At 39.8% G+C, this 18,651-nt stretch overlaps 1 protein-coding gene across 3 annotated transcripts; it reads right to left on the bottom strand.

Annotated features, from left to right (window-relative positions):
* Nucleotides 1–4: 4 nt before the first annotated feature.
* Nucleotides 5–16,197, bottom strand: rfx3 (regulatory factor X, 3 (influences HLA class II expression)). 3 transcript variants are annotated; one of them, XM_023960433.2, is made up of 17 exons: nt 16,041–16,197; nt 9,865–9,977; nt 9,634–9,713; nt 9,081–9,339; nt 7,945–8,019; nt 7,523–7,704; nt 7,317–7,436; nt 7,121–7,245; nt 6,915–7,030; nt 6,562–6,677; nt 6,019–6,173; nt 5,828–5,925; nt 5,512–5,661; nt 5,205–5,413; nt 4,972–5,125; nt 4,792–4,834; nt 5–4,598 (listed from the first exon to the last, which is right to left on the bottom strand). In XM_023960433.2, the coding sequence occupies exons 2-17, from the start codon at nt 9,970–9,972 to the stop codon at nt 4,324–4,326; spliced, it is 2,265 nt and encodes a 754-aa protein (XP_023816201.1). In that variant the 5' UTR covers nt 9,973–9,977; nt 16,041–16,197; the 3' UTR covers nt 5–4,323. The 3 variants fall into 3 exon arrangements, with proteins under 3 accessions (XP_023816201.1, XP_078812404.1, XP_078812405.1); XM_078956278.1 differs by lacking the exon at nt 16,041–16,197 and adding an exon at nt 15,584–15,938; XM_078956279.1 differs by lacking the exons at nt 7,945–8,019; nt 16,041–16,197 and adding an exon at nt 15,584–15,740.
* Between the last annotated feature and the right edge of the window lie 2,454 nt (nt 16,198–18,651).

Genomic DNA, 18,651 nt, shown 5'->3' with positions numbered 1-18,651 from the left:
CTGGTTTTGAACAAGAAAATGTTTATTACTGCAAAGACAAGTCACAGAGTTTAAGAAAACAACACTAAGAAGCTAGCCTGAGCTGAGATCTGAAATATTCAGAAAAACGAAACTACATGTGTCAGTAATAGTTTCTCTAGTCATCAATACGACACACTAAATGATCAGGTCTCTGTAAATATAAAATTCCCCAAATTGTCCATGTTTTTTTCTTTTTTTTTCTGTAAAACACAATACAAATCACCCTACACGCATTGGTTTGCTCGCAAATTTAAGAATATACATTGTATGTAACAAACTCAACAGCACACGAGAAGAGTCACGGGAAACTTGTGTGTATATGTCTCATCAGGTACTATACATTATCCAAAAAAAGAAGAAATCACAAAAGCACTTTAGCCAACATATTAGATAAAATGTTTACCAAAAAGAACAAATATTCTGGACAAAAAGATACTTTTAATATATATATATATATATATATATATAAATATATACACATTTTGCCAAAGGTGAACTGAAACAGAAACCGTGTCCCAAATGCCACTGCCAAATGCTTGTGCTTGCAGTAGAGCGTGCTACAGATGGCCACGACTCACTAGACTCAAATGGCACTTAACAAATCTCAAAACAAGTCACAGCATTCAGAAAATATTTGACAAATCTGAAAAAAACAAAACAAAAAACCTCAGGAGGGCATTTTTTTTTAAAACTTACAGTCACTCTCCTTGTACATTTGACCAGTTTTATACACGTAAAAGTTGTTTGCGGGTTTATGTGTTTCTAGCCGAGTGTGTGCGCACGCGCGCAAGTCTGTGGTTGTCAACAGCCAGTAAATTCATCATCAGTAGTCAAGTCTGAGGGATTTCTCCCCCCCAAAAAAAAAAAAAAAGTGGCAGCACTTGTGCATCTATAGGTCGGCCCTATAGCCTCCATCTGTAGCCCACCAGAGACCCAGCAGTCACCCAGGCCATCTGCTGCAGCCGGGGGGGGGGCAAAATTAAAGGCACCAGAGTTTGCTATGGGTCAGTGAAGCTGCCGCGTCGTCTACATCCAGGCAGTTCTCGCATATAGTTTTCTACTTTGAAATGGTCTGGTTTGCAAACAGCTTTTTATATATAAAAAAATTAATAATAATAATAATTCAAAGAAATTAGGTACAGTTGTGTTGCAGCATTACCATCAGTCCATTGTTTTATCAGGCAGCACTTTTAAATAAAGGAAACAAAAAAAGTCTAAGGAAAGATTGACAAACAATTGCTAGCAGCACATGGCAGGAGTGCAAGACCAGAAAGCACTTACAAAAAGCACACAATTGAGATTCCAAGAAAAACATCCTTTAAGCCATTTTCACTTCAGGCACAAAATAATACAAGTCACCATCAAAAGTACCAAATATATTTATATTTCTGAAAAACAAAAACAAAAACAAAAAAGAAACCAAACAGTAAACATGCCACGAGGAGAAAGAAGTATCCTTAAAAAAGAAGTTTCAACCTTAATAGAACAGTGAAAACAAGACTGGCAAAGTATTTGAAGATTGTGAAGACAAAGAAATCTTTTGTGTTGAGATACATTTTTCAAGCCAGCCATTTTTCTGTTTGAAGTTTCAGAAAAAACTAGTTCTTAAGGTCATGATGAAGGAACAGAGAAAACTGAAAACATCTGACTTTTACACTGCAGCTGCCTCAAGTGAGGAGGTTAGTTTTTTCTCGCAAACGTTTTAAACTAAAAGTCAGATCAGCTTAATCAGAGTAAACAGAGACTGTCAGGTTCCACAGGTGTTACTAAGAGAAGGCGGCTGGGATGATCAATTTGACCCTTTTTTGAAAATAACATCCAGGGGTCTCCACAGAAAAAACCCCCACCACTTTGCAATATTTTCACCCGTATTTGTTTCCTTATGCATGAGTCTCAAGCCTTCAAAATGAAACCAGGGGTGGCTTAATCTAGAGGGATCATCATTTCTAAAAGGCCTTTTATTTATTTATTTTTGTTTTAGGGGCTTCATTTGGCAAACAAATACGCAAAAAAAAAAAAAATCCCTCCTTTTTAAACCTTTTTTTCTTACTCTACATGGATTTATTACACCATGTTGGGGGCAAACAACACAAAATGAAACAATTGCTCTCTGTACAGTAGGTATGCTCTTTGCAGTAGTAAAGTTCATAATTCTTCCTTAAAAGATTTATGATTACGATTATGTAAAACAAAAACAAACAATAAATATCAATAAATAAATACACAATGAAGAAACGGCTGTTTTAAACAAGCATAAAGGAAGGAAAACTCCTTTTCCGATCAAAGGGGGTTTCTGCAGAGCCCCGCCCCCTCCTCTAGAACAAAGAAGGCTAGAACAGTTCAAGTATAGATCTAAGAAGTTAGTTGCCACAAGCCTTTCCCATTTCACAGTCTCTAAACTAGGGACAGATGAGCTATGCAAAAAAAAAACATTCACATATTAACAATCAGATCAATCGCAAAAGAGAAACATGTAGTGTCATCATTTTATATACTATACATATATATTTTGATATATATATATATAACTATCTGTCTCTATATCTCTTTGAATATCAGAAAATATCTACTTTTTGTCCACTGTACAAAGAGGGTCTTCAAACAGGGAGCAAATGATGAAGCATTTAATGGGCTCCAGAACGGATTAAAAAAAGGAAACAAGGAATAAAAGGTTATCGGAGGTGAGAGAAATAACAATGGGGGCTTCTCTCCGTCATGTTAAGATTTGTGCAGTACAGTGGTGGTTGTGTGCAATAAGGTCGGGCGACTGCGCTGCACGCATCTAAGGGCTGGCACCACTGGTTTGAGGTAGGGTGACTGATGAATGTGTTCCAACACGCACATGCAAGCACACGGATGCAGACATGTGAAGCTCCAAAAAAACAAAAAAAAAAAGGACATTGCAGGTCTATCACACACACGCAAACGCGCACAAACGCAGGCACCTTTGACCAGATGACGAAGGCTTCAAGAGGGCAGAGTGAGGGCAGGAGCAAGGCTAAGGACCATGGTTCAGATAAATTGTAGGTTCGGGAGAGCTGATATAGAGGGAAAAACTAAAACAAAAGCCCAACAGGTGTGTTTGTGCCCGCCTCCCCCCCAGGTCTCAGTACTGATGAGCCAGCCCAAATCCAGCAACGAGTCACCAGAAGGCCAAATGTGGGGCTGGGACAACGCAGAGGGGGCTGTGGGCGTCTCTACAACACACAGTCAGGACTACATGGACAGCTGCATTTAAGGATAAGGCACTATGATAAAGCCGAGGTACATTATATCCCTGACATTCCTTCTGCTCTGCAACATGGCACTGTGGGACAGGAAAAAGCCTCTGTGTGGCCCCGAATGGCTCACACTGAGCTTCCTTTTTTATTTTTATTTTTGGTTTACTTCAAAACGTTAATGCAAATTCCTGAAAAGAAAAATGACCACAAAAAAAAAAAAAAAAAATCAGCAAAACCAATGGTAGGAGTAATGTAGGCTGTTTTCACGATTGTAACACATGAATCCGCACTAAGAGGACTTCTGAAATGAACGGTGTTCACAAAAAAGCTAGAGCGGAGGGCTTTTTTCTCCCCAAAAAACTTGTTCCTGTCAATTTAATCTCAGTGTTCAGCAGCGCAGATGTTTCTGGACGTTTGCTGGTGGCGATTGGCCCACAATCCTTTTTAGCATCACACAAAACAGAAAGTTTCCCTGTTTTTAGCTACATACAATACTCCCACACTAGCTTGTATACTTCGGTGTAAATGTGAGTGTAAATTAGTATACTTCAGCTAGTCTGATGTGTATCAGAATGCATATGAACAGAAACAACTAGAGAACTTAAAGCACAATGATAGCACCATGAGCTTTAAGTGATACCAATTCCAGCAACTCTATGTACAGTGGGTGGTGCTTGGAGTTGGTCGGCGCTCTGCTCTGCTGGGACTTGTGACATGGATTTGAGCTCAGAGACATCAGTAGTTTGAAGGACTTTACCTTCAGTCGCGCTCAAAGAAAAAAAAAGGTCAAATTTAGTCCTTTCCCTCCACGTCCCTTCCGCCGCCTGCCGTGCTTTGCAAAATTTTTTTTTTTTTTTTAACAGGATGACTAGACATCCAGATTGGAAACAAGTCAGACAAAGACAGCACTGCTAGGTCAGACGATCCCTCCTCAGTGGACGGGGCCAAACAGAGAGAGGGAACTACGCTCACACAGGCTGCAAACGGAGACGATGCATGAAAAGGACACCACACTTACAGGTTTCCCATCAGTGGGGACAGAAAACTCAGACCGGACACGCTCAGCTCTGCCCTCAGACCCTCAAACGGAGGCGTAGGTGTTGCCCGTGCAGTGGCGGATGGTGGGAGTACCAGTGGGGGATGTTAGCATGTGCTCGGTGTGGTCCGGCTGGGGCTGCGGCAGGGAGTGGAGGACACTCGGCTGGACGACACCCACCACAGGATGGGATCCGTCCTCCAGGGCTCCAACCTGGATCACCTGGATTACCTCGTGCTCTGACTTCTCCCGCTTGGCAAGAGGTTCTCCAGACTCCCCCGTGTACTCCTCCAAGTCACTGTCCATTCCACTTGTTTCATCTAAAAGAGATTTTTTTTTTCTAAATCAAAGACACTTTTTTGTCCCATTTTTCTACAACATAACCATCGTTTTTACTTAAACTAAAACCAAAATCAACAAATCTTTTTTTTTTTTTGGAGACCTTGTTTCTTTGAGCCTCTGGACACTTCTTGTAAGAAATAAAAAATATAAAAACTCTCCTTTTTGGCTTACCTTTATCAATGTTTGCAAGGGATAAGGTGTTGAGGCTGTCAAACTGAAAAGACACACAAAATAAACAAACAGGCACACACTCGAAATGTCAGCGGATACAAAAATGAGCAACTACAGAAATAACATGAGTCTGGAATCCAAAGATTTAAACAATAAAAACAGGAGTTACAGCATGTTTACCTCGCCCATTACACCAATAGGCGTCTCTCCAGTAGCTTGAGCCACCCGATGCTCCACCAGGTAAAACATGTACTCATCATACAGCAGGCGAATCAGGTGAAAGGAGCCAAAGCTGGCAGCGCTGCGCAGAGTCAGGTCCCTGATCACCATTGAGCTGCAGAGACATTAAAGACATTAAGTTCTTCGTGTCGCCACGGCGTGTGCTCAGCCACGTCTCTGCGGTCGTTGCAGACCTGTAGAAGGACCATTTGAGCAGGAACTGCCGAGCTGCTCTGGGGAAACTGGGCCTGTGCTCGTAGGGTTTCAGCACTTGGGTGACCACATTGTCCAGCCAGGCTGCCCACTGCTCCAGGGAGCTCTGCTGCTGCAGCGTGGCTTTGAAGTCCTGCTCCAAGTGCTGAACCACCGTCTCCTCACACTGGCACACCCATGATGCCTGCTCCTGTGTGAGCACATGGAAGATCAGTCTTTTAAGATGGGAGTCAATTCCAGAAAACGGACATTAGGGGAACCATCATGGCTGAAAATTGACATTCTTACCTGTACGTTGGCAAAGTCCACACGGTTCAGATCACTCAGCATCTGGTTGATCTGGGATGTGTTCTGCAACACGGCGCGTGCCGCCTGAGCCAGGTGGTTCAGTGACGTATATCTGCGCAACGTTTGCGCAAAGGCACTAACAGCGGCAATCTGTGACCAGAAAAACGTAAGTGTTAGCATCTTTTGGCAGGGACATTTCATCTGTAAAGCAAGCCGTGTACCGTATGATGACAGAAAAAGCCCACATGTATGTAGAATGAGCTCCAAACAAACCCCCCTCATGAACTTCTCAAATGTAACTACTGCAGTAATGCACCTTGGTCTGGATCATTCTCTGTGGAATGGCATTCATGGCATTATTAAGCCAACCTTCCAGGCTTTTGGCAAAGTTGCGAATGGCTTGAGTCAAGGCACCTAAAAACAAAAACAACACAAACCCAACCCGGTAAGTTAACAACCACAGAAACCCCCCCAGCACGTTAGCCAAGTAAACATGAGGCGTCTCACTGGGAATGGGTCTCAGGACATCAGGAATAAGGATCTCCACGAGGGCCTGGTACATTAAATGGTCACAGGTGCTCATCCACTTCAGAACTGCCTCGTTTCGGCACAGCACCAGCAGCCGTGCTCGAGGGAGTCGGGCTTCAATCTCGCTTATGCTGCTGCGGAGGGAACAAACCACATGTACCCTGGACTCCTTTGAATAATGGGTTTGGCCATGACATCAATCAGGTTCAAATATGCGCTGCATATGAGTTTAATATTCCAAATAGACCAACGATAAAACTGACGTTGATTCTTGCTGGCATTTATAAGGACAGAACTCAGAAAAGACAGATTTGTATCATTTGCTGTTAGTATAAATAATACAGTATGTGGCGTTTCTAGCTGCCTTTTACACCAGAGAAAATATTTCTGCAACCTCTAAAGTTCTTGTCTTGCTTTTCAAATAAAAACTGTGATGTCATTTTGAGATCTGACTTGGTTATTTCTTGCTGAATTGAAGTGCTCTGGGGGCCTCATTGTCCCCTTTTGTGATCTCGAGCTTACCTGTTTTCTGTTACAGTGGCGCCCTCTACTGTTTCAGGGGGAGAATAACGCCAGAATGTCTCCCACAGCTTCTCAATTAAGCTGAACTGAAGGTTGACAACTACATCAAGGATTGCCTGAAAAACATTTAAAAACAAGGAGTCAGACCTTTTGAAAATGTGATAGTCTTTTCTCTGAATTTTAACGTTAAATAATGCACTTATTCAAACACTTCAACACGTCAGTTCAGTATTCTGTCTTAACTTTAAATAAAATGCAAAACTCCCATCTTAAAAGATATCAAATCTCAAAAACTTTTTTGTATTTAATGATTTGTGGTAGAGTGAGCGTTGAGTTTTCACAGAATCTCTAACCTCACAGTGCTCTCTGTAAAGGGACTGGAGAGCTTTCACATCCTCTGAGCTGATGTTCTCTGTATTGCTCTGTCCCAGGTCCAGCTCAACAAAGTCGGGGAGTGCTCGCGATGCATCTAGAGGGAAGCAACAAAACAAAGAAACAGGTAAAAAATATATCCATTTGTACTTTTGAAGTCCAGGATTAAAGGAAAAAGGCGGCAGACCTATGAACTGCTGGTGGTGCTGGCTCTGTGCAATGACGGTCTGCTCTGCTGCACCAGGATGATGCTGGCCTCCACCTGAGTAATTCTCCCCAGAGCTGCTGTCAAACTTCTGCACCGGCTTGAACCTGAAACAAAACTTCATTATGTCTGATGGCTAAAATCAGCAGCAATGGCGGTTTGGCAGAACGCATTCCACCTCTGTTTCTGCTGAACGGGCTGCTGCTTCAGAGCCATGTACTGCATGTCTTCTTGAAGTCTATTTAGCGGTGAGTCTGGTTTCACACGTATACCATAGTAGTGATATTTGGAATTCCCTCTGCAAAAAATGAAAAAGAAATCCTAAAACGTGTTGACAGAGCCAAAGATGGTGTCGACAGATTTTATTTTGAAAAAGTAGCCAACCTCGTTCCAAGGCGCCTTGTACGGAGTCCCATGAAGATGGAGCGAATTAGTTTGCCAAAGGAGGCTGCATTAACGGGGTCCAGCTTCTGCTCCTGGCAGTGGCGGAGATAATGATTGTAGAGGGTAGATCGCGGTAGACTCACCCCTTCTGCTGTCTCATAATTGTCCAGCAGCCACTGGAGCTGAAAAAAGAAAAGAAAAATGCTTTTCAAAACCAAACCGCACTCGGAACCGTGACACTGTCGGGCAACGGCCAATAAACGTGATGCTGCTGTCGCGTGACGGGCTTTAGCACAAGCTTCTAAAGGCAGACAGCAAACTTAAAGCAACAGCGAGCACCTCACCAAACTGAAAGAGCAGAAATAGAAAGACAGATTTGCAGAAAGAGTAAAGTTAAGCAGGCGTGGAGAAAAGCAACTTACATGGCTGTTGAGCAGCGAGCTTCTCTGACTGGATAAACCCTCAGATTTTTGGAGCGTCTCAATCGCCATTTCAATCTGATAAACCACGAAAGCACAGGACAACAAAATGTAAGAGGGGAAAAAAAAAATCGGAACCAAAGCCAGAAAAAACGAGAAGTCGATGTAAACGTGTCACTTGGCCACAAGCGAAAATAAAGATGGTCTAGAAAAAAAAACAAAAAACAATCCCGAAGCAAAGCAGCACTAAAACCCCAAGCAGAGCAAGAAAAAAAAATCCTCTACAACTCATAAATGGAACAGGAAAAAGGCTCATTTTCCACCCCCACGCCTAAATCAGACATCCAACTTCCACACTTACAAAGATCCGGCAAATCTGACCAAAGTTTGTGAGACAAATCACTTTTGAAAAGTTATATCCTGCTGCTTTCATCTTTTTTTAATTTGAGTTTAAAAAAAAAAGAAGTCTGTTTAAATGACCATGTAAATCTGATAACTGGAATAATCAGATGATAATCAGATTGGACACATTTAAATGTACTCTACAAATCTGATTCTCAAAAAAGATTTACATGTGTTTTTTTATAGATTGTGTCTTTAGAGACTCATAATCTGCTTTAATCTTCCTGAAATTGAACATGCCTACAATCTGACTTTTTTATGTAGAAGCTCATCAACCTGCAAAATATGCCAAGTACACCAGACAAAACCGTGTACATGTTGAAAAATGTCAAATTATTGGTAGAAGTTTTTCTGTCCTAATCAGATTCCCCACAATCAGATGATTGTCTTAAACTAATAAAGGAGATCAGATTATAGTGTGTACTGCTTATGATCCCAGGAACAATCTGATAACCAAGCCTAATGATCAGATTTTAGTGTGCAGCATTTGATTCTCCTTTTATCCAATCAATCAATCGTGCATTTAGCCTTTTTCCACTTAGGAGATGGAATGCTGATCTGACGATAGGACTAACATGATGGGAAACACAAAATAAGATCCGTTTTACTGCAGGAGAGAGAAGAATGCGCTACAGAGTGAAAGGGAAAGAGCTTTCTTTAAACTCTAATCATCACTTCAAAGGCTAGAGGGCAAATAGTGAGCGAAGGCTGCCTTTGGTGGCCGCCGTGTCACTTACAGTGGCCGGGGAGGCTCGTGCGGTCTGGGTGGCAGGGTGGGGTCCAGCATTGTCCATCAGGTAAGCCCCTGAACTGCTGCTGATTACTTGACCCCCTGCGAGACCCATGCTCATTCCTCCGGTTCCCCCTCCTCCATTGTTGGTCAGGCCGTGGGAAGTCACCACAGTGGACACCTGTGACGAGCTCCCCTGCGTGTCAAAGTAGCTCCCTCCACTGTTCTGGCTGTACAGCTGCGGCTCTGAGTACGAGTAAGTTCTTCTGTTCAGGAAAGAGGTCAGGGGTCAAACCGGCTGTCATTGCTTTATTGAGCTGGTCGTTTTTGATCAGCTTGTAAACCATCTTATCAAGTTGAGGTGAACTGATCGCAGCAAAACCTATGATTTCAGGCCTTCAGAGGGAAGGAAAAAAAAAGAAAACAGTTGCATTCCTTCAACATCATGTGCTTCCACCATGAATGACTGCAGGAAAAGGCTTGAATGGAGAAAGCACAGAATAGGGAATGTTTTTTTGTGAAGTGGCATAAGAGCGCAGCTGACTAATAGAGTGACTCACATGTTGCCGTTGGTGTAGACGCCACTGTTTTCCTCCACATACTGCACCTGTGCTGGGTAAACATGCTGAACAGTCTGGGCCTAGAAAATAAACGAATAAATAAATAAAAAAAAGACATTGTAAAGTGCTTCAGATAAATGAGTCCATTAGCTATAGTCAGTCGCAAGGCATGCAAGTGCACTTTTGCTTGGAACACTTCAAAACAGACATAAACAGTGTGCAGATAGATACCTGCTGCTGGACAGGCACCTGCTGGGTGGAGCCAGGAGGCTGGACAGGCACAGTGGTCTGAAGAGGGACAGTGGAGGTGGAATCAGCGCCCGCCTCAGGGGTCTGCATGGCGCCTAATCAACAGAGAACATTCTTAAAAAAAATAAATAAATAACAGAACTACCTGTTTGGGGTGTTTAAATTTTTTTTTTTTTTTTACAGAAAATGCTAAATCAGCTTGTTAAATATTACATCAATCTTCACTGAAAATATTTTCTTGTCACTTCTAAATGCTCCTATTTTTTATTTTTATTTTGGGGATGCATTTGATAAAAAAAAAAAAAGTTTTTTATTTAAAATGCCAAATTAGTTCATTAAAGGATTAAATCAATCTCTGTTTTAAGGTATTTTCTTGGGCCAAAAAAACCCAAAAAACTTCAAGTATGTTTTTAAAGGTCGTATTATTGTTTCATGATACTTAATCATAGATCGGTTTATATCACTGCTTATGTGAAAAGTGTTCAAAAGAAAACGGTATTATAATTACAAATCCATATTTAATGGAATCGATTCTGCGTTTTGGCAATGAAGCCCATCCTCAGTGATATTTATTTAAAGCTCAATAGCAACAGCCTAAATTAAAGACGTTACAAGGACAATGATGATGTCAAATGAAAGAAAATATAGCTGTTTTAGTGTTACTAATATGGCTTTCCAGTTGTTATTAAAAGCAATCCACTTAAATCTAAGTAACAACACCCTCTGCAGGACTTCCTTTTTTTTATTTTCTGGAAACAATGGGAGATCCCCTCATTAAATCTGTAACTAAACAGATATATTCCAAATGCTGCCTGCGTTTTCAGCACTGAAGCAAGCAATAACAATAAAAAAAGAATTGGATGCATTACAAATGCAGAAAATATCTAGTTATCCCAAAAAAATATATCAAACTGAGGAAATGAAAGGTGCAATGGCATATTCTGCTGCGTTTCTTCCTTAATCGATGCCTCCAGAGCTTTTCAAGACCAATTGTACCCGGCTTTTTCCGCGCATGGTACTCAATGTACTGAGAGTCTCATGCATCACTGACACACGGTCTTGTCTCCACATTGGAAGCCATAAAACAAGTTAATATTTAACTAACTCTAAATAGACGCTGCCTCTCTGCCAGTTCCCACTTTTTTTTTTTTTTTTTTTACAGGTTTCACGACAGCTGCATCTAAAGAGCATGAGTCCACGACCAATGCAGCTCTTCACAAGCACAGAGACGTCTTGTTACCTTGATCTGTCTTTAAATTAAAACTCTAAATTAAACAGATTTAAACACACACCTTTAACAGAAGGAGGGCCAAATAAAAAGAGGGAGACACTGGGGGTGAACCTGTGTTTGTAAGTTAATAATAGTGCGGCGGCTGCCGTTGCTGAATTGTTCCAGGGAAAAGCCACCTTCAGTTAATCACACGGTTTCCATGAACAAGCCTCTCTTGGTTAATTAAGCTGGGTCTCCTAACAGCTTCAAATCACTCTAGGGACAGCTTGCCACTTTCTCTTCCCCTCACTGTTACACTGCCCCTCTTTAAAGTTCACAATTCTACAACTTTATTCATGTTTTTCTGGATAACTTAAAAGATAGTTTTACAAAAAGCAGAGAATAATCTAATTTTCATCCACAGATGACCTTTTTGCTGTACTTCCCTTGTCAGATGACTTTTCAGACTACTTTAAGGAGTTTTATTATGGGATAGTTTGATGCTATGTTAAAATATTAGACTGTGCAAATACCCGCACCAAATAATGAAAGCTTCTACAGTTTCTCCAAATTTGATGTAGATAAACTTTCTTGAAACAAAACAAAACTAAATAGGATGTGTTCTTTTCGTGGTCCCACAGTGGAGAAAACGGACTAAAATTCTGTATAAAACCTATAAATTCAAGAATATGAAAATAAAAGGAAATTTGAGTAAAACTAGTGCAACAGTCTAACAAAAGAGAAACTGAATATTATATACATAAAAACCTGCTTTTAAATGAAACACGTTTTTTTTCTAAAATAAAAACAGTAAATATACAAAAAGATCCATGGGTTTCATAAATCAATAATACACTTTCTAAGTAAAGATCACTAACTCCGTTTTTTTTTAAATGAGGGCTGTGAAACTGTCAAATCTTGTGTACAAACCCCAAACAATGAAAGGACAATAAGATAACCTGATGATACACAACTGATAAGCAACAACACACAACTTATTTCATTTGTCGTTGTTTTTTTAAGGTAAAAGCAGGGCACAAATATCTTTAAAATGTCATTTCATCCAGTCAAATTGTAGCCTTCGGCTTCCTATAACCAGTTATCTAAAAAGACACGCAGAGAGTGGACAATATTCCACAGAGTAGTTTGAAAGCTAAAGTACATAGCCCCAACTGAGCCTACCTAATCGAGGAAAAGAGCCCCTGTATTAAAGCGCCCTCGATGCTTTACCTCCACCCCCCCCCCCCCCCCCCCCTTCCACAAAGAAATCCACGCACACACACCTCTTGCCACACCATTCAGGCACTCCCTTGTGGCCCACTTAAATGCTGTGCTCCACCAAGCAAGTGCAATCCCTACAAAGACACGGAGGAACAAAAGCCACCAAGGAGTGCAACATTTTGCTGGGAGTCCCCCCCCCCCCCCCCTTTCTTCCCTTCCAGTCCAGCCGAGATCCTGAGCCAACAAACACTGCAAAGCACCGTAAACTATCCAGAACTTTTCAATCTTTAACGGCTATAAGTAACAATGTTGGAATCTCACGTGCAGAATCAAGGAAGTACATAAAGCTGTATTTGCTGCACATGTGATCGGATGCTGGCGCAGCAGGAAAACAGCAGGAGGAAGATGTGACGGAAAGCTGAAAAGGCGAGGGGGGGGGTGGTGGTGCAGAGAGCTGCGATGTTGAAATAAGGATTTAAAAATTAGAACGAAAAAGGCTTTGACTTACACTGACAGTGCAGCTGATTTTAATTTCAAAAATGCCATAATAATAATTTAAAAAAAAAGCTGATTGCAAAAATACACCATCCAACTTGTCCCTTTTCAAAAGACCTGTAGATGCTTTTGACAGTCTAAGTTTAAAAACAACTTTATAATTGAGAGACTGCAGAAAAGAGCAGCTCAAATATGCAGCTAAGCCCTGAAAATGTGTGATGGAATAATTGAATTAATCAGCCGCTCTTTAAATGATTGGAAATGCAACAGGATCCAGGCAGCAGGTGGCACGGTTCTATTTCTGCCCTACTGGACTACAGGTAAGTGGTAACATGATCTGATAACTGGCAGTTCCCAACATCCTGTTTTGTTTGTGTGTGTGTGTGTGTGTGTTGTGGTGACCTAATTTGGGTTAACTCCATAGAAAAGAAAATATCTTATTAGGAAAAAAGAATTTTACTAAAAAATCTTCCAGTTTACGAAATACGTTTACAAGCCAAATGTATTTATTTGCAAAAGTTTAGTACGCCTGATTCTTTTTTCTAATACTAGAAACGTCCCTCTCAATCAACGCTTCTTTCTGAAATGGATTCAATATTTTCATTTCATGCATCTTCAGCATTTTGAAGAGCACTACTTTGCTGTGATGAGCTGCTGCGAATACGATGCACCGCTCCTCAGAGGTCCTCTTGGTTTATCAGGGAGACAAGTGCGACTCCACCTTTCAAATCTTAAAAAACCTCCTCAGAACCCAAACATTGGTGGATTTCGTTTAGGATCGTCTCCCAGCCTTTCCTGTTATTTGAACGAATCGTGCAAATTTCTATTGTTAGAAATGTCAAAACATCCCAGAGCCGTCTAATCTACGGCCCCTGAAAGCTAGTTTCATTTCATGGCAACAGTTTCCAACTGTATGGTTTGCTAAACCCCATCTCTTAACTTTTGAACTGTTCTCTTGACACACATCCATCTGTCAGGCGATGAAATACTAGGACTCCTCTCCAGCAGGGGTTTGCTGTATTGTATAACAAGCAAACCAGCTGTGATTGCCTGTGCACAGATTTGCATCTGTGTTGTGCCAAACTATTTTCAGTCATTCAACTCGCTTTAATTACATTTATGTTTTTCAATTAAATCCATTTTATTTCCTACGTTCTTTTATTTTCGTTTGCTGCAACCTTAGATTTAATATAATGCATAGCCTTTGCACATTTACGGTACACACACACACACGCACAGACAAATCGCAATATGGATTTGGCTTTTTTAATCTGAACTCTACAGCCGCAGTTCTATGCAAGGACTTAAATTATTTAAAGACTGCTGCAGCTGTTACACAATTGTTCTAATTTTAATTTGTTTGTTGCTGCAGCTGACATTTAATATACCTAATTTGCAACAGGGGACTGACTCATTTTGATTGAACTCTATATTTTGACAGTATGAGTATGACTATTACTCACTCAATGAAGTAAACCAGATCTAAAAAGAGAAAATAGTTTTGTTTTTTTTGCGTAAAGAAGATTTTTGCAATAAAATAATTGTTTGGTTGTCACAAGAACATTGAGAGTATATAAATCTAGCATTACAATTTTTTTCAATCTGTACGAATTTCCACCTGCTGAGCACAGTGCATCAAAAATGAACACAAAGGAAAGCAAGTTAATAATGACGATTGGCCAGCACTGGTTTTAGCTAAAAACTCAATGTAGCGAATCAAGGAAAGCACTGAAAGTCATCTCTTGGCACGGTGGTGGTAGGATGATAATTTAGGTGTGTTTGGAGTTTAGATCTTGCAGCCAATGAGTCATTTATAAATTTTTCCTTGTGCCAAAATATAATCGTTTAACAAAACATCCTTTATCAGTAGCTAAAGCTGTTAAACTGCCTTATGCAACAGGTCAAACACACCAACAAAACTACAACAGCTGAATAAATAATTGGCTTAAACAAAAAACTTAAGGATGGAAAGAAAAGAAAAAACTTTTTACAGATGGTCTTAAGACAGGTGACGAAGTAGCACTGCTACTACCTCTGTCACAACCAGAATTCACCCTTGTGTGTTTTTTTTTTATTGCAACTCACACACACAGACAAAGATACACAAACCCATGCACACCTGTTCCCTCTCCTAATGGGAAGGAGAGGCTGCAGGGGAGCGGGAGACCAAGTGGACCCAGGAGTAAATGTGATGCAACACTTAGAAACTTAACATGGAAAAAAAAAACGACTGGAGGATCATGGGGTCTCCCCAGTTTTTAGTTTTTATTCTGTTTAATGGCAGAAATTGAAACAGCAAATTGGTGTGTTTAATTATAGTTAGAAAATATGAATAAACACACTGAAAAAAACCAACATTTTTTCTGAAAATAAAACAACTTTTTCTTTTTTATTAACCAATACATTTTTTTGAGTAAATATTGTGAAAAAAAGCACAGAGCTAGTATTTAGAACATCCTGTATTACCTCAAATATTGAAATACATTAATATAAATCTGATTGTGTAGTAACTGATCCCTACAGAACTGATGTTATCGCGTTCTTATCATTATTACCAGTTGATCCCACAAAGAGCACAGATGGAGAGCTAACGCCGCGATCTTGCTCCCTAAGACAAAAGGGAAAGTAAAGGCTCAGCTATTGTGAACCTATTAGAGAGTGAAAGCCCAGCGAGCACACACCACTTTCCTTTGCTAATCGACGAACAGATTTCTTAGCGGCAAAAAACGCTGAATCACCCGACGCGGAAACACACAACCCGACCGTAACATTTACCCGAAAATGGGACAGCAACAGACATCGCTGGCGTTAGCAACCTAGCAACAACAGACACCTGCTCCAGCTGACCAGTTAGCATCACTGGCTAGCCTTTGCGACCACTCAGCATGGCAACTTCAGACCAATTCTCTGCGAATAAAAGCTCGTTTTTTAGAACAAAATGGAGTCGGGCCGGTCCGTAAAGCTTTGTAAAAGGCTACACAGCCGGTTTCTGTTGGCGACCAGGACGCCTCGCCTCAGTTAGTATCCACAGGCAACGTTAGCACGCAGGCTAACACGTTACAAAGAAACACCCTCGCTAGCAAAACTACCACAGCTACCCAGCGAGCCTTCATCCAACAGCAGACAAAACGCAAACCAACAGCATCAAACCCCCCCTGATAAAATTCATATCCTGTGACGCCGAGGAGCATCTTACATTTATGCTAAAAATAGTCAAGGATTTAAATCAAACCTGAGCCGTGGACTGGTTGATGAAGATGAGGATGATGGAGGAGGTGGTAATGATGGAGCGAGAGGTTGTTGTTGGTGGGTTACAGTCGCCAGGACTACGGTGACTATGGCGCTGCCTCACCGGGCAACAGTTGCTATAAAACTCACCGGCAGCGCGCAACCTTAGGTGGGAGGAGCGCGCGGCGATACCTACGGCAAAAATCAAAAAGGAATAAAACGATTTCAACCATCGATGAATTGATTGGACTGCTTCTCTTTCGGCTTTTGTCTTTCTTTTCTTTCCTTTTTTCGGGGGGCATGTACAGATAAATTCCCCGATATTTTTCTCTCTCAATCAAATTACTTCGAAGTCTTGACTTAAATAATACAAAAATAAATAAAATGTATTTAGCCATTACTTTGTTTTCCATGTTATTACAATGTTGTGGTTGTTTTACACTGCAGTATATTTATCAAAAATTGCATTGCAATTGATAAATCGTGTATACTTCTGTATCATATTTAATTTAAAGGTGAGAAATTATATATTTTCATGCACTCAGTTGGAATTTATATATATATATATATATATATATAGGTTTGGGAAATAAAAGTAAAAGAACATACAAATCTATGTACATCCACTTGTAAATGATGTCCTTATAATTACTCTTAATCATAAATAGACATGATTGTACCTATACAATACATAACCCATCAAATCCATTTAATGTGAAGTTTCTCAAAATGAATTAAATTATTTGCTTAGAAAGGAATGTGCGGAAGTCAAATTTTATAATCCCACCCCTATTATGCTCATGTTGTTGATTAATAACTTTATTATTATTATTATTATTATTATTTGCTTAATTATCGATGTTCTTTTGACAAATATTAATGCATTCAATAATTTAATGTACTCAATTTATTTGTATGTATGTTACTATATTTATCATTTAAATATTATTTTCAGCACTTGCAGACAAATGGTGTCCTTCTTTTGAACTAAACTCGGGTGCAAAAGGTGAAACTATTTCATCAAACCAGGTTTTTTAAAGGAAGAACAATGTTAAAACAAAGCAGGCATTGGCTTCTGCTGGACACAAAGCCTAACAAACCACCTGTATCCAACACACCGCCTTTCTTTTTATTTGTATTTGATTAGCAGTTAGTAACTGCCAGTTACTAAACAGACGCTTTTTTGGTAAAGCTGTTATTCCCGTTGCTAGGCAACTAGCAAAACCTCCATCTGAAGCACAACACTCTTATAAAAAAAAGATGTTTCAAGTAAAATTGTTTGTTCTTCTAGTTTCAGAGGAGAAAGACACAGTTAAGGAACACTATAATTTAGGATTATTTGGTGTCTTAAATGTTAAAAACCATTAACATCTTTATATCATAATCTAATAATAAAGTGCTTTCAAACTTATATTATTGTCCTTATTGTAGTCACACTCATTTTCTATACAAACTTTGTGCTTTTCTTGTTGATAAATTAAAAAAAAAAACCCAGTACAACCACTAAAACTCTGTTCTATTTACACCAGGAAAATTCAGATTATTGCTGAACCTGAGAGGAAGAAATACTTTAAGAAGGATTCAAAAAAAGAAAGAACAAAAAAAGACTTACGTTTTTGCATCTCTGCGTTACTAAAACACGCACAATGAAAAGATAAAATATAAAAAACACACAGTGACATGTTTCTGAACCCCTCTAAAACATCTTTAGATCAGTTTAGCTGGACTTATCCATCACTAATAAACAGTTTTTACCTAACCTAATCACAAACTTTTACTCAAGCATTTATTAATTAAATTTCCCTCTAGCTGTGTTTTAGGTATTACATTTGTGGATCATCATTCACACTAGGCAAGTAAACCACATTTGCGCTACAATCGCGTCAGATGTGAAAAACCGTTGTGGTGATGCGTTTAGGTTCTTGTGAAGAACTACAATGCAGATCGGGAAAGAAAACGAGGCTGTTACTGGTTAGAATCTGGCAAATGAACCATGAGCATCACTTCCTGTTGGTTCACAGAGCATGCATCCCTCTAACCTCTGTGGGAAATCTTGCCTCCTACAAAATGATGTTGCCTAATATAACAGGATTGTAAACTTGACCCATCAATTACCAGAGCACAGAAGTGTGTGGCTTTTCCATCAGCTGTGGTGCTGAGTTTCAATTCTACATTTCAAAACTTAATACTAATCAGTTTTATTCCACATTTTTTGACTGTTCAGAACAAATTCAGGCAAATTTTAGCATCCAGATAAACTCCCTCTGGTGGAGAAACCCCCAAATTTTTTCTGGGTAAATGTCAAGCAAATAAAAGTTGACCTTTATAATTCAGGCATTTTTAGCAATAAAGTTATAGCTGAAAATCACATTTACAAATTATGGAACGCAATCTAAACTTGTGATAGTAATCCCTTTTTTTTTAAACTAAACATGAAGGCATTTTTATACTGCAAGTTCTTTGTTTCCAATTAAATTTTAGATGAAAATCAGGTGGTTTATTAATGTACAGCATATAGTTTTAAACATTGAAACGGTACGTTGTTGTGAAGTTTGAAAACTTTGTAGGCATTCAGGGGTCAAAGGAATGATCACAGCTAATTAAAATAAGTAGGA

This window comes from Oryzias latipes, chromosome 12 (genome assembly GCF_053564925.1).
Source record: "Oryzias latipes strain Hd-rR chromosome 12, Olatipes_Hd-rR_3.1".
Classification (NCBI taxonomy): Eukaryota; Metazoa; Chordata; class Actinopteri; order Beloniformes; family Adrianichthyidae; genus Oryzias; species Oryzias latipes.
The sequence above is the reverse complement of the archived record's forward strand: the minus strand, read 5'-3'. Positions and strand labels throughout refer to the sequence as shown.

Bases quoted from the DNA above. Each gene is read 5' to 3' on its own strand.
- rfx3 (XM_078956278.1), bottom strand. From the start codon at position 15,665: ATGCTAACTGGTCAGCTGGAGCAGGTGTCTGTTGTTGCTAGGTTGCTA. The intron at 9,714-9,864 runs GTATCTATCTGC...TTTATTTTCTAG, and splicing joins AGGTGCCTGTCCAGCAGCAG to GCCCAGACTGTTCAGCATGT. The intron at 7,437-7,522 runs GTTGGCTACTTT...CATTTTTTGCAG, and splicing joins ACAAGGCGCCTTGGAACGAG to AGGGAATTCCAAATATCACT.